The sequence below is a fragment of the Cynocephalus volans genome, chromosome 11, assembly GCF_027409185.1.
Source record: "Cynocephalus volans isolate mCynVol1 chromosome 11, mCynVol1.pri, whole genome shotgun sequence".
Classification (NCBI taxonomy): domain Eukaryota; kingdom Metazoa; phylum Chordata; class Mammalia; order Dermoptera; family Cynocephalidae; genus Cynocephalus; species Cynocephalus volans.
The window spans coordinates 43,743,836-43,759,566 of record NC_084470.1 but is presented as its reverse complement, the minus strand read 5'-3'; the positions used below and the strand labels follow the sequence as shown (position 1 = coordinate 43,759,566).

At 33.9% G+C, this 15,731-nt stretch overlaps 1 protein-coding gene across 3 annotated transcripts in view; it reads right to left on the bottom strand.

Moving 5' to 3' along the window:
- Positions 1–4,090: 4,090 nt before the first annotated feature.
- STT3B (STT3 oligosaccharyltransferase complex catalytic subunit B) overlaps positions 4,091–15,731 on the bottom strand; it is a 104,548-nt gene continuing 92,907 nt past the window's right edge. For all 3 annotated transcript variants that reach the window (XM_063114762.1, XM_063114763.1, XM_063114765.1), the window contains exons 12-16: positions 14,867–15,038; positions 13,819–13,992; positions 10,202–10,315; positions 8,561–8,773; positions 4,091–5,704 (exon numbers count right to left, since the gene is read on the bottom strand). In XM_063114762.1, coding sequence (XP_062970832.1) covers positions 5,624–5,704; positions 8,561–8,773; positions 10,202–10,315; positions 13,819–13,992; positions 14,867–15,038 — 754 coding nt within the window. In that variant the 3' untranslated portion in view covers positions 4,091–5,623. The remainder of the gene's footprint in view (positions 5,705–8,560; positions 8,774–10,201; positions 10,316–13,818; positions 13,993–14,866; positions 15,039–15,731) is intronic.

The window sequence follows — 15,731 nt, the reverse complement described above, 5'->3', positions numbered from 1 at the left end:
AAAATAAGTATATATGTTTTTCCATATGTCCCTGAAAGTGTGTTATTGCCAAAATATATTAAATGAAATATATTCTATATAATATATATATAAATTGACCATACGTTGGGCCCAAGGAGTGCATCCCAACTAGTTTCAAAGGATTAAAGCCACACTATCCTCATTACAATTCAAAAAAGGATATTAGAAACCCACCATATTTGGAAATCAAGAAATGTACATCTAACCCAGTTTAAAGAAGTGCAATGGAAACTAAATATACATTACAATGAATGATATTCAGCTTACATGAAAACCTGTGAGAATACAGCTTAAACTATACTTGGAGTAAATTTCTAACTTTAAATATGTACATATTAGAGAAGAAGAAATCAACAGTTAAAAAGAACATCGTTTCCCCCTACCCCAAGGAAATAACACAAATTAATTAAAAACATACTGTGAAAACATCAGAAAAGAGCTAGTCTTTGAAAGAAAAGAAAAGCTAACAAAATTGACTAAAGGAAAAAAAAAGAAAAAGTTGCCCAGAAAATCAGGGAGCAAGGGCAGGGGTGGAGAGGAGGGATGAATGCAAGAAAAGAAAACCTCGGTAATTAAAAGGGACATCACTATAGAATCTGCAAACATTAAAACAATCAGTAAGTGATATCAAATAATTTTATATTAGTTCAATTGAAAATTTATACAAAATGGATACATTTCTTGAAAAACACAACTTATTGAAACAAGAAAACAACAAACTCAACTAATCCTCTGTAATTATAAACCTTTGAATGAAGAAAATTCCAGGCCCAAATGTTTCACCAGTAAATTCTACCAAATATAGATCACTATTCCAGGAATAAAAATTTAGTTAAACATTGTGAACAAAGTCTCTATAATTCACTATATTGACAGAATAAAAGGGAAAGATCAAAATTGTCTCAAGCAAAGAACACTTGAGAAACAAAATCCACCCATGATAAAAATTCACAGCAAACTGGGAAACAGCAATGTCCTTAATCAAATCAAAGATATCTACAGAAAATGTACAGCAAAAGTATTTAAAGGTGAAATACTGAAAGCTTTCCCTGTGAGATGGAGAATACAAGGATGTTGCCTTTTCTATGCAGCACTATAGTGGATATATGTCTTAGCCAGTGCAGCAAAGCAAGAAAATTACATACATAACTGTTAGAGAAATAAAACTTCCATTACTCCCAAGTTATGATGTATGTTCATAATAAAAAACCTTTGTGGTAACACCAAGGTCAAGGGTTCAGATCCCTATACTGGCCAGCTGCAAAACAAACAAAAACTTTAAAAGTTAGAATAAATTTAACAAGGTTGTTGAATACAATTTTAACATATAAAAATCAATGATTTTTATATATAATAACAAAAGAAATTTTTATGAAAGCAGTTATCAAGAAATAACATTTCTTCTAATAACAGTTATGAAAATGTGCAAGACCTTCAAAAACTATAAAACCTATAAATCAGAAACTAAGGAAGACCTGATGGAAGGATATGCCACGTTCATGGATAGAAGACTCAATATTTTAAAGGTGTTACTTTTCCCCCAACTGAGCTATAGATTCAATGCCCAAAAGTCCAATAAGGGTTTTCTTTTTCTGATGGAACTTAACCTGATTCTAAAATTTATATTAAAAAGTGAAGGCGCATAAATAGCCAAGAGAAGCTTTAAGAACAAAGGGAGAGGGGACTTGCTTTACTTTCATATATATCTTAAAGGTACATGAAGTCAACATACTAAGAGCTCTATGGAACAGAACAGAGGGTCCAGAAAAAGAATCGTATATGGACATTTGATTTGCTACAAAAGGGGTACTGCAGAGATGTAGGAAATTTCTTTTCAATAAATGGTGCTGGGACAGTTAGGTATATATATGCAAAAACCAACCAACCCCAAAACAAAACAATTCATACTATACTTAACAAATGAATTCCAGGTAAAACTAAGTATGAAAGGTAGAACAATAAATTTCCTGGAAAACAATACAAGAGACTTTCTTAATGGCATCAGTGTAGGAAAAAATTTTTTAAATAGGGTATAAAGTCAAAGACATACAAAAGACTGAAACAGACTACATTAAAATTATTAACTCCTAGGCAATTTGCAACACAAATAAATGATGAAGGCCTTATACACAAGATATACAAGGGGTCTTCAAAAAACAGTTGTATAAAGAAAAAGAGAAACCAATAGAGAAACAGAACCAACACCTTATAGAAAGGGGATTTCCAAATGGCCAATTTCATTAGTAACCTGGGAAAGGCAAACACCACAATGAGAATTCATTATTCACCCACCAGAAAGACAAAATTAAAAAAAATGACAAGGACTGACTACTATGTGGAAGCAATAAGAACTTTCATACCCTACCCAGCAATTTCATTTTTAGGTAAAAACTCACAGAAATTCATGCATTAGTACCAACATAGATGTAAAAGAATATTCCTATAGCATTATTTGCAATATCATCAAACTGGAAACAATACAATGTCCATCAATGATAGAATGGACACGTGTGAGAGAACAAGGTATAGAGGGACACAAGGGAAAACTATATATCAATGAAAATGAATAAACTTCTAGATGCATGCAACAACTTGGATGAATTTCACAAACACTGAGAAAAAGAAGCTAGATATAAAAACTACATACTCTATTATTCTGTTTATGTAGTTCAAAGAATAGGTGCACTTAAACATGTTGAGAGAGAAATACTTAAGTGGTAAAACCACATATCAAAGTAATTGCCATAAAAGCTAGAATGATTACCCTCTGAAGGGGAGAGCATGACAGAACAATGATGGGAGGGGTCATGAGGAAGCTTCTGGAGTACTAGCACTGTTAGGTTCTCTTGAGCTGGGTCGTGATTACAAAGTTGCTTGCTTTGCGGTAATTCACTAGGGTGCACATTTTTGTATTCTCTGCATTACATTTCACAATAAAAATTAGACATTCATGACATTTCATTAACTGTTTGCTGTCTCAATTTCCTTTCAGTTGCAGATCCCTTTTGAGCTCTATATTTATCCATTACTCCACTTACCTCAATTGAGGATTATGGGCAGCAAGGCAGATGTCTGACAAAACCCACATTAAGCAGCAGCAGCTCCAGCAAGATGAAGAGGTCTAAAGATTGGTTGCATAACAATGTAAATTTAGTTAACACTACTGAACTACTTTAAAACAGTTAAGTTGGTAAATTTTACGTATATTTTACAATTAAAAAAAAAGCAGCACCTCCATATTTCATGATGTTATAGTCCCTCTGCTATGAAAACAGTAGTACTCTACAGGATACTTTCATACTGTCTATATAGTCCTCTGGCCTCTTGGTCATGGCCTAGGGACTATCAAATCAATTAAAACTCTGCAACTGCAAACTCAAGTTTGTTACTCAAGTAGGTAACAATCTAAGTCTAAAAACTGAATTTTGTTTTTGGACTAGCTGCCTCACTACCTTATTTATACTGCAAAATAATGCAGCCTAAAAGGTATTTTACAGTCTAAAACTTCAAGGTCATGACATTTAAATTCCTCTGTGATATACAATGTTAGTGAACGCATACAAAATTAATTTGGAGACCTAAAGGTTATTCTGAACCAACTATCATATATTCTGATGTATTCAAACTACTATACTTTTTGCTACGATAAAACCACAAGTGCTTAAACAGTTACAATATGATATTTTACTGATGAGATACATTAAACCAAAACGTTTCCTGAAAAAGGTGTTTTTCCTGTGCATGAGAAAATTTTATACTGAAGACTTGACTGATTAAATACCAGGACTTTATGAATTAGGGCTTCATTAGATTCCTATCCTTATTTAAATAGAGATAATATTCTTATTTGGCTAGGTGTCTTCCCTCTCTCCCACCTCTAAAAAAGCCCAACTGAGATTTTCATTCTGGGGTCCAAAGAAGGCAAAATAAAACAGCTGGTCTAAGTTAAACTAATCTAGCACATCTTATCCACATTTTCTCTAAAACCTCTGTAGAAGTGATCAAGGAAGGAGGGCATGTGTTCAGTACTATCTCCTATCAAAAACAAAAGATTTGTAAAAGACAACACTTAACACAAAATTTGAATTAACTTTATTTCCCCTACAGTCAACAAGTTCTCTGCATTGAATTTTAAAGCAACAAAGTAAAATAAACCCCCCCAAATGACAAGGTATCAGAAATCCAGATTTAGTTACACTCTATTTGTGAAAATGTTCAGTCATTTTATTGGTCTGTAAAAGAACCATCATCTGGGTCAAAATTGAATTCTGTAAATCAAGGAATATTCTACACCTTGGAAAAGAAAATGAGCAATAACATTCACTGAACGTTGTAAATTACATTTTTCTTCATAAAAGGTACATACTATTCTGCACTTTTCCACCAAAAGCAGTGGTATGTTATGCTTTTACGTAAAAAAAAGTTATATCCTGTGGCAGGAAAAATTCTTTCACTTTTACTAAACAACTGGAGAAAATTTTCAAATCTGTATAAAGTTGCCTATAAGCTGGAAAGTGAACATGTTCAATTTCCATTTATATTTTAGTGCATTTTTTGACAACTGTCACATTTTTAATAAAAGTAAGAAAATTCATATAGCACTAAAGAGTGTTTCATCAAATGCTTAGGGATTTAAAAATATGGAGAAGAAAATCATTGTGATGAATGAAATTATGAGAAAAATCCAGGCAAAGTTTACAAATCCTTTGTCATTTTGAAGAGTCACAGAAAATGAATTTTGGATACCTGTCCAGTTTAAGGGTTTTTTCCTTAATCTTTTGCATGTAAACATAGTGCTAACCTCAGGACTACAATACCAGACCCCATCCTAGTAAGCAACATTCTGTGTAGTTGCCATGATTTCCAAAGGATATAAATTTAGCCCTTGAATGAAGAATGTATGAAATCTGCTCTGTAAGTACCTGGTGAAAACAACTGCTAACAGCAGTGATAATGTGTCAACATAAAAAACTATTCGAATCAGTTAGCTACTCAAGAGGTCCATCTTTGAAACAGCAGCTTTTTCTTCTTAGAGCAAACAAGCAATACAAAATGTACATTTGATGAAACATTCTTTACATTGGAGAAACATGAAAATAAATACAGTTCAAGAAAGTATAATTATTTTTCTAATACCTCTTTCTCTGACCTGTACTAGTTTACTGGTTCAAGAAGCTCTCATCACATTTTGTCATTTGTATTTTACATATTGCTATTTGGGTAATTCAAATAAAATGTAGGTCTTGTAAAAGAATAAAAACATTGACAAATATGCATGTGCCAGGGACCAAATTAGAGGGTTCTTTGGTGCAATTAGTCCAAATTCTCAGATTTGAAGGATAATATGTACCAATAAAAAAAATCTGCTGCTAGACATTTACAGCAGTGCTCTGTCTTGCTTCACATTACAAATTGAAAACAGCTGTTCTCAATAAGCCAATTTTATTTTTTTGATCAGGCATTGCAAGAAAATGGTGTACATTAACCTGGACCAGTGATGGTTCTGTACCCTCTGTTGCTGTGAAACACGACATGAGCTAAAGGCAAAGACCGGTTCTCACACAAGGACAACTGCTTCAAGTTAGGAACCAGAACAGTATGTTTAAACAGTCTTCTTAGATATTTTCTTGCCTTTCTTAAAAACTAGCTTATTTTTGATGTAGCCACGCTTCCTTTTGGTAGTCTAAAAAAACAAACAGAATACATGGTATTAGTGCAGGTTTCTTACAGACTAAAAAATCTATATACACATGGTTTACTGCATTATGATGAAGACTGTCTTAGCATGCTTAGCTCTTCCTATGATTGGACTCCCTGAGTCAGTAAGCACCACTGTTTTATGCTGAGCATGCTGAGAAATCCAAGATCAATAGGACTAGGTCTCTAGCTTTAAGATGAAAGGACTACCAGCGCATTCCTCAAATGCAGATCATACAGTCTTCACCATCAAGTGAATGCACCTCCATAACCCCTCTCAACCACTAAATGCTTAGCTTTAATTATTCCAGGCATGGTATCATCAGAATCAGAAAATGGAAATGCTGCTCTTGGTTTAGACTCCAAGGAATTAGTGGTGTGTCAAAAATACAAGTTAACTCAGTAACTTTTGGAGTCCCACTTATCTGTAAAATGATGATGACTTTATCCACAAAACTAAAAGACAAAAATCACTTGGGACATTCTCTAATAATAATCTTTTAGGTAGGAAAAATAAGCACTTAAAAGTGAAAACAAAACATTCCTTGTGTTTCATAGATCTTTAAAAAATAAAACATTTTTCTTAACAATTTGGTATCCCACTAAAATATTTATGAACAGATATTTCCTGGTATAAAAGAACAGATTACTGCATATATGGTGGTACAAATTATTGCAAAAATATTTGCTGTTAGCAAGATAAATCATACGGGCACATATGTCTATCAATTTGACACACATCCCCAGATGTTGAAGGAAACAAATTTTTTTGGAAATAATTTAATGCACCAAATGCTGGGTTAACAGAAGCTAAAGATTCAAGAGACTGACCACTCAATTCAGTTTTGGCATTTAAATACAACTCTTAGAGGAGGTTTCAGAAACTTAGGGTAAATACTGTATCATGTTCTTTCATTCATGATGTTCAGTTCAAAATAATTTATTACTTTTTCTAATAGGGACAAGAATGCAAGGCAAAATGCAGTCCTTAAGGTTACAAAAATTAGGTACTGCTACCTTGTTAACTGCATTATTAACTTATTAAGGCAAAAAGTCAAAAACCAAAAAACTTTGGAGGGCACAATTTTAAAAAATTCAAACCAGGTGAAAGAGTTAGTTCTTTTATTACCATTACCTATAGGTTTCTAACATGAAATCGTTTCTGTAAGATTTTATAACATGCCCCAGAACTATGCAAATATGTACCCTAGCCCTCCGGGTCTTCTTCCCCTATTGGCAATGAGCCATACCAAAGTCCTTTCTGCAGCCCTGGACTACAATTACTTAGCATCTCAGCCATACCAGCTTTGCAGTGGTAGGAAAACTCTCAGAATGATGGCTCTTTGCATCCTCCTCTTCCAAAGTCAAAACCAGGGTAGGGAGAGGAAAGCAAGCAAACAACAAACATTCCTCTATAGTACAAGTACAAAACATAATATAAAAGCCATGGAAACCAGAAACTTAAAATCCATGTTATTTACTGGCTTCTAGAACATATGTTTTGAGCACATAAGACAGACTAATTTCAATTTATCCATCACACATTTATTTTGGGGAAATGACGGGAAGACAGAAGAGGTCTTTGGGGTCCATATCATCAGACATCAAGTTTAACAGCCCTGTTTTTTCAGAAAAAGTGGACCTTAACTGTGCTTGGGTGGTTCAGGAGTAACTGCTTTGAGATGTACAGTATCTGCTTTGAGTTCTGCACTGGTGTGACTCACCAATTTCTCCTACCCCATGCCTATAAGAAACCAAGTCATTTGATTTCTTTGAATTTGATATAACTAACACAATGAGAGTCCATCTAGATATGGTAACCTACAAGGGTATTTCAAAAAATACCCTCATATACATCTGGCACAGAAAGTATTCATATAAAAAGTTTCTATTTACACATCAAACAACATTCAGCACTTTTATAGTACAAATTGAAATCATCTACCCTGAATATATTTGAATATATTAAACATTATTTATATTTAAGTAACAAACGGTAAGACAATTGCTTCAATGATTTAAAATAACTGATCCAAGCTATGTAAACTTAAGCACCCTTTCAAAACTTAAGACAAATAGGTCTAATAATAATCAGTATTATAAGAATAGTACCTTATAATACAACCATAATATTTTATCTGACTGCTCATTATTTCCCATCTCCCACTGCTGGGCAACCTATATAATACTCATTTTTAGTAATTTTTTTACAGCAAAGGTAAGAGATCTATTTGGCTTAAGGGAGCAATAATGGCCTCCAATAAAATACTTCGTATCTCATGAAATATTTATTAGAAAAGGACTGCAATAGTCTCATCATGATTCCTGCCCACAAGCTTTGTCATAATAATTACATTGAAAAATAATTATTGTAAGATAAATGATTTTTTTTTTGCTTCAGACGGACTCACCCAATTCAACCTATTTTTTATTCAATGAATAATATAGTAACATCATACTAAGAATAGAACATGAAGATACAATATAAATTTGCTTTGAACAAAAGATGAACTAATCACAATTCTACTACTTGAACCTTTTTACTTTCACACAGGTTTGGAAAGTGATGGCCACTGATACATCTTACTTTACAAGTAAGTCTTACTCATGCAGAATGGCACAAACTAAAGCCAAAATTCCTCTTGAAAAATCTCAGCTTTTCACTGATAATCATGTTATACAGGAAAAGTTGCTGCTTAGGGTGTCTGAAATGTTCAATTTTACAGGAATGCTCCTAACAGGCTGACCTGGAAATTTACTAGCAATTTTCAGTAATTCTTTTTCATACAAAGAAACCCATCTTGAGTTACCCTTTTTAGAAATGACTTCACTTGGTACCCACCTTCTTTGACAAATACTTCTGTTTTGGGAAAATGTTGGTGACTCGAGGTTTGTGATCTAGTGTCTCCCTGTTATCTGGTGCTTTCACTTTATATATCCTGACAAGCCAGTGTTCTGATGTAAAGGCTTCCTCCAAATGCTTGAATTTAATGTCCTTGTTCCCAATCTCAGCATTACGTGTTCTGTCAAAACCTGGGGGTGTACGAAAATCCAGCTGCAAAAGAGACATTAGTGTTGGATGTTAACCATATTGGAAAACATTCACTGTTAGAAGACAGTAAATGTTATCATTAGAGTAACACCCTCTCCCTTTAAACTAGGAAAACAGAATCAAGTAATACATCTTAACAGTTTCCATACACTGCTAACGAAATAGGAAGAAATCAGGAAGAGAGAAACTAAAATACATCAGAATAAGAATAAGAATTTCCTTAGAGTAAATGAGTAGACTAGAGGCATAAAAAAACCAAAACATTGAAATGAAATCCATCAAAGCCCTTCTTATAGGTATAGAGAGATAACACACAGAAGGGACTCCTTTTCTCAGGGTCTTGCACTATCTATTCTCTCTGCCTGACATATTCTTCAGGCAGCTCTTTTGCATGTTGGCTCCTTTTCTATCCTTTGGGCTCAGCCTAAATACCATCTGTCCAGGGAAATACTTTCTTGAGATTGGTGATTGATAAGTCTCCTCCATTGTTTCCTTACAGCATATGTTGTTCTTTTTTTCTGTAACATACATTGCTAGGTGGTTTTAGGCCTCCAAGGTGGGAAAGTGTAAGAAGGTAAATTACATGGGAGAAACTAATAGGAGTAAGAGGGATTTTTTGTAGATTCCTCTGGTGCCTTCTTTAGACTAAGAATCTAGAGTTTTCTCCAGTAAAGGAGATTTTATATCCTGGCTTTAGGCAAAAAACAGGTTGGATAAAGAGAGTTTTTCCTGTTTGTTGCTTCTTAATTGCCTTCAGCTAAAAAATAATTTTTACATCAAAGAGGCATATTTTGAGGTGACATATTCTGGTTTCCTTCAAAATCTAGTCATCAATCCAACCCCCATTATTTACAGACAACAAAAAACCAAAGTTGAGTCCAGGGAGGATGCAACTTGTCTGAGGGTTACATGATTTGACAAAGGCTATAAAAAATTTTGCAGATCCTTAAGCTTTTGTACACATCATTCTAATTTACTAGGAAACTCTAACATAGGTATCTGTGGTTATGGAGAACAGGGGCAGAGTAAACATCTGAAGTGACTACATAATTCAACTTTAATTTTAGACTTTTCCCTACCAAGCAGCTAAATGACCTACATAAGACCACACTATTTCCTAGCTGGGAGACCTCTCCCCTGGACAACAATGCCTTCCAAAATCATGAGGTCAAAAGGTGGGATGGCAAACAAAGGTTGAATTTGAGCCTAGTGTTAATAAATATTTTGGAAAGAAGTCCTTGATCTAAAATTTTTTTTCTAATTTCTCACATAGAAGTTTCAGAAATCTAGATTTAATAGAAAAAAAATCTTTAGATAAGCACATTTCTCTATACAGAGCAAACATCATTATCCTATTTTCTAAAAACAAACAAGACAATTTAAAAAATAATTCTTTTGAATAAAGATTAGAGAAAAACTGATTTAACTAACCTGCATTTCTCCAAATCTGTAGTATGACATTTTATACATAAGGCAATTCAACAAAGTGGGGGATCCTGCTTTGTCTACACGGAATTCTCCCTGTGGGGTGAAATAGTCACTTTCCTACAAGAAAGAAACCAGAAGTTTCTATGTCAGTTTATTTAACACAGTCAAAGCTACAGGTTCCCCTTTTCATTTCCCTGTATCAGCTTTTAAGGTATGTTTATAAAGCCATATTAAAAAAAAATTAATCTACCCAGACTTTAAACCATGTTATAAGGCCTTCATAATTTAAAAAGAATGGTACCAACACCATGGTTTAACATCGGATCGGGCTGGCTCTCTCCAACTGCCACACCCTCATTGCCATTACTCCTTTTCAGGTTTTTCCTAAATGATCTTCCTAAATTGTTCCATATGAACTCAAAAATCAGCTTCTTTAGTAGGGGAGGGGAATGTTCAGAAAACACCTGTAGTATTTTTATTGGGTCCATTTATAAATTAACCTCTACAAGGGACAATTTGACACTAGATACAAAATGTAATTTCTGATCCAGAAATTCCTCATCTAGGAATTCATCCTACAGAGATACTTGTATATGGGTAAGAAAATAAATGTATAAAGTTATTTATTGTACCACTGTTTTTGAGATTGAAAAACTGGAAACAACCTAAATGTTCAATAGGGACAGGTTATATAAATCATGGTACACACACACGAAATGGAACACACTGTGCAAAATGTAGGAAAAGGAATGAAGAAGCTCTCCATATTCTAATATGGAAAGATCATCAAGATATATTGTGAAGTAAACAGGCTGTATATATCTTACTACTAGTTATCTACTTGAGTAAGAATCACAAGAAAATAATGATTACTAGGAACATCTTTTCTTTCCATTTTTTTAACTGAAAAATTGTATATATTTATGGTGTACAACATGTTTTGAAATATGTATACATTGTAGAATGGCTAAATTGAGCTAATTAACATGTAGTACCTCACATACTTTCTTTTAAGTGGTGAGAACACTTAAAAACCTACCCTCTTAACAATTTACAAGTATATAATACCCTGTTATTAACTATAAAGGAATTTTTTCTTCCTTTTTTATTTTATTAAAAAAATAAACTTTTACTGTATATCCGTTAATACTTTATTTTTGAGCCATATAAATGTATTATTCTATTCACAAAGTTTAAAAATAATGAATTTTAAAATCACAGAAATTTAGGATTTCTATACATAAATAAATGTTATAAGCATATATTTGGAAACAGTGATCTGTCATGTGTCACAATTTTAACACTGCTAAAGCAAATCCACAAATGAAAATCACATACTAGGAGAATTAAATTTCAGAAGATTAATTTAATACAAAAAATAATGTTTATTAATCATAGCTAAGGGAAAACGTCACAGCATTACATTTGACCAGGAAATCTGGAGCTTTATTTCATCCTCATCACGTAACACCCATACATACATTTTCCTAAAAGATTCTTTTATTCTGGATCAGTGGCAAATTACTCTTATCTTTTAAGCCTTTATCATGTAAAGCACAATGCTGGATGCCCATCCCCAAAGAGCTCACGACTGAGTGGGAGAGAGAAAACAGAATTAACTATGAAACAGGTACATGTGGTTTGATGACCTGTACAGACATGGTACAACACAAAAGGGCTTCGGAGGGGTAAGAAGTCTATCATATGGAAGGTATTCCAAGAAGGGGAATAGTAAAAACCTATGTGTCAGATGACTAAAGAAAAAAAGCCACAGGCATGTTTTTAGTGGATAGGGTAGATTGGCAGAGTGAAAAAAGTTGGTAGAAGAACAAGACCAGCATAGGAAGGTGAAGTGTAAAGGGGCTTGCATTCCAAGCTAAGGAGTTTGGATTTCATACAAATGCTTCATCACAGAGATTATTTCACACCAGGTACTAGGCTGAAGCTTTCTATATTATTACAAATTATTTTAACAACACTATAAATTATTCTTGGCATCTGCATTAGTGATAACTTATTTTGCTTTGATAGTTATTGTCTAACACCAGATCCTACAACATGACCTAGTGCTCAAAGCACATACGATGGGTCTTCAAAAACTTCATGGAAGATGTGTATTATGACAAAGCTATGCAAGGACTTAGGGACAAGATGATGTTGAAGACGAAGCCTGCAGTGGCAGATCATCCACATCAATTTGTGAGGACAAGACTAATCACGTTGATGGCCTAACTAAAAAGGACTAATGATTAACAGCAGAAACAGCCAACACCACAGACATCTCAATTGGTTCAGCTCACACAATTCTGACTGAAAAATTACAGTTGTGTAAACTTTCCACTTGATGGGTACCAAAACTGTTGTCCTCAAATCAGCTCCAGACAAGAGCAGAGCTTTCCATGGAAATTTTAAACAAATGAGATAAAGATCTTAAAGCATTTCTTCAAACAATTGTAATAGGAGATGAAACATGGCTTTACCAGTATGATCCTATAAACAAAACACAATCAAAGCAATGAAACCAAGAGGTGGCAGTGGTTCAGTCAAAGCAAAAGTGGACCAGTCAAGAGCAAAGGTCACGGCAGCAGTTTTTTGTGATGCCAAAGACCTTTTGCTTGTTGACTTTCTGGAGGGTCAAAGAATGGTAACATCTGCTTATTACGAGAGTGTTTTGAGAAAGTTAACCAAAGCTTCAGCAGAAAATGGCTAGGAAAGCTTCACCAGAGAGTTCTTCTCTACCACAACAGTGCTCCTTCTTCTTCCTCTCATCAAACAAGGACAGTTTTGCAAGAGTTTCAATTAGGTATCTACCTTATAGTCCTGATTTGGCTTCCTGTGACATCTTTTTGTTCCCTAATCTTAAAAAATCTTTAAAGGGCACCCATTGTTCTTCAGTTAACGATGTAAAAAGGACTGCATTGACATGGGTAAATTCCCAGGACCCTCAGTTTTTTAGAGATGGACTGATTGGATGGTATCATTGCTTACAAAAATGTCTTGAACTTGATGGAGTTTATGTTGAGAAATAAAGTTTATATTTTTTATTTTTATTGTTTAATTCCATTTTCCACAAACTTTTTGAAGTCCCTTGTATGCTGACTGGTCAAACATAAGTTGCCCATGGCACCAAGCTGACAGTTTTTGTTCTAACTCATGTTTGTCTGGTTTCAAGGCTCTTTCCTATAATCTACTGAAGATTTTTATGCTAAAAAATGACATGATCAATTTCATATTACGTTGGGACAGGAAGAAGATTAAGGTAAAGACAGCAATTTCAAGGTTACCATTCTCTTTCAGTTTTACAAGCATAATGGTCAGGACTAGAGGGTGAAAACAATGAAAATGGAAAGAGCTGAAATGAGAGGCTATGAAGAAGTAAAAGCAAGAAGTCTTGGCAAGGGATTGCTTCATAGGGGAGAATGGAAGTATTAACTATGAGTTTCAAAAGTTTTAAACCTGGGAAATGTTTCTAGTATCTTTAATAAATAGTAAAGTCAGGGTAAGGGACTAATTTGGGGAATAGAACGATGAAAACATGTACAATGCAATTAGCAAGATAAGAGAATTACTTGAACACTGTGAGCTGTCTTTCACACACCTGGAATTATTTAGTTTCTTACCCGAATGTCTTTCGGATGTTCCCCTTCAGCTATCCTAACCATCCAGAGAAACTTGTTGATATCATCACCAGAATAGCCAATAACCCCTCCAAAAATAACCAAAACATAATCTACATCCAGAGTCCTCATGATTTTATAGGCTGCTGTTTCATTAGAAGACATAGCTTTTCCCACCTGCAGAATAAAAAAATGAGAATGTTTGTACTTATTCCCACGGTATGTAAAAAATAAAAATGAATGTACATTTTTACTACAAGATGGAATCCATCTCGAGTTTGATTTACATGGAATTCTTGGTAGAAATGATTTTCTATGAACTCAACAAATTTATTGAGATTTATAAACATCTCACCTACTATAACCAATTTACAGCAGAATTGTCAAAATCAGAATACACATTCCAATATTTTGCTAATAATTAAGTTTTATGAAATTACATTTTAAAATGAAACTAGACAAGCTCAAAAGAGACAAATTCTCACAACCTTAGGCCAGGGCTGGCCAGTGATTTGCTAGCACATATACTAGCAGATATCTGATGATTGGCTACAACAGTAATACATATAGAATTCATTTGATTAAGACCAGTTTATCTATCCAAAATCTTTAAAGTACAGGAGTTGACTACCTTAATTTATGTAGATTAGTTATTCAGAGGTAGAGTGAACATAATTTGCATACCCACTAAATACAGTACATTTGCTTTACATATCTGCAAATTTCTTAGTTTATGAAATGGAAAATACAAGTCAAACATTTTACAAGTTTCAGATTCTGGCTAATTTTCCACTAAGCTAAATATACCATGAAATTCACCTACAATTCTGAATGATACTTAAATAAATAGGTAAATACTACTCTTAAAAACAAAATCAATTAGCATAACTTGAACTCACTTTATTGAATACATGTGTAAAGAACTATTTTGAGAATTCAACAAGCAAAGAGTACTTTCACCCATACACTTCCTATTAAATCAAAACTGAAGCCTAATCAGTAAGCAGTAAATATTTATTTATTTTTGATCTGTTGTTTATCAAATCCTTACCAGTGCTATGTGGCTGTTATTCCAGGTGTTATTATCCACCAAAGTGGTTCGATTAGCCATTCCAGCTATCTGATAGCCATAATCCCACCAAGACATCACTCGAGCATGTTCATCCGTATTTTGCCTTAGCCAAAAGTAAGCTTCTCTAAAATCATCTAAGATATTCCTGGTTCTGAAAAGAATTCATGATATTGTTTTAAATGAGAGCTTATAAATGTGAAAAGGATAACTTAAAATCTTGAGGTGCTAAACTAGTGAATAATTTCACATTTTAAGGATGGCAGCTAAAAGCCTCTACCAATAAGAAAGAAAAAAAAAAAAAAATCAGTGAAGAGCTAGACTAGTGCTTTCTCAAACTAATGTGCATACAAATCACCTGCATATTTTGTAAAAAAGCAGATTCAGTAGTTCTAGATTAGTCCCTGACATTCTGCAAGCCTATTAAGTTCCCAAGTGAAGAAGCAGCTGAGGGCCAAAGCAATACATAAATTAGCTGTTCTTAAATTTTAATTGCATCAGAATCACCTGGGCCTGCTGAACCAGATTTCTGGGCCTCATCCCCAGGTTACAGATTCAGCAGGGTTGGGGTCAAGAATTTGTAGTTCCAACAAGTTTCATGGTAATGCTATATGTCCAAGGACCAAACCTTGAGAAAAACTGATGTATGTAATTATGTATACAAAAATATTTTGGAAAACAGCATGAAATACAATGATTACTACCTATCCAACACCAAGGTGGGGGAAAAAAGGCCATGCAGTGGGGGAAAAAAAAAGGTGGATTCAAATGCAGAGCCTCACAAACAAGATTCTATCTTTGAATTCTATCTTTTGAGACAAAGAAAAAAGTTGCAGACATATAATCT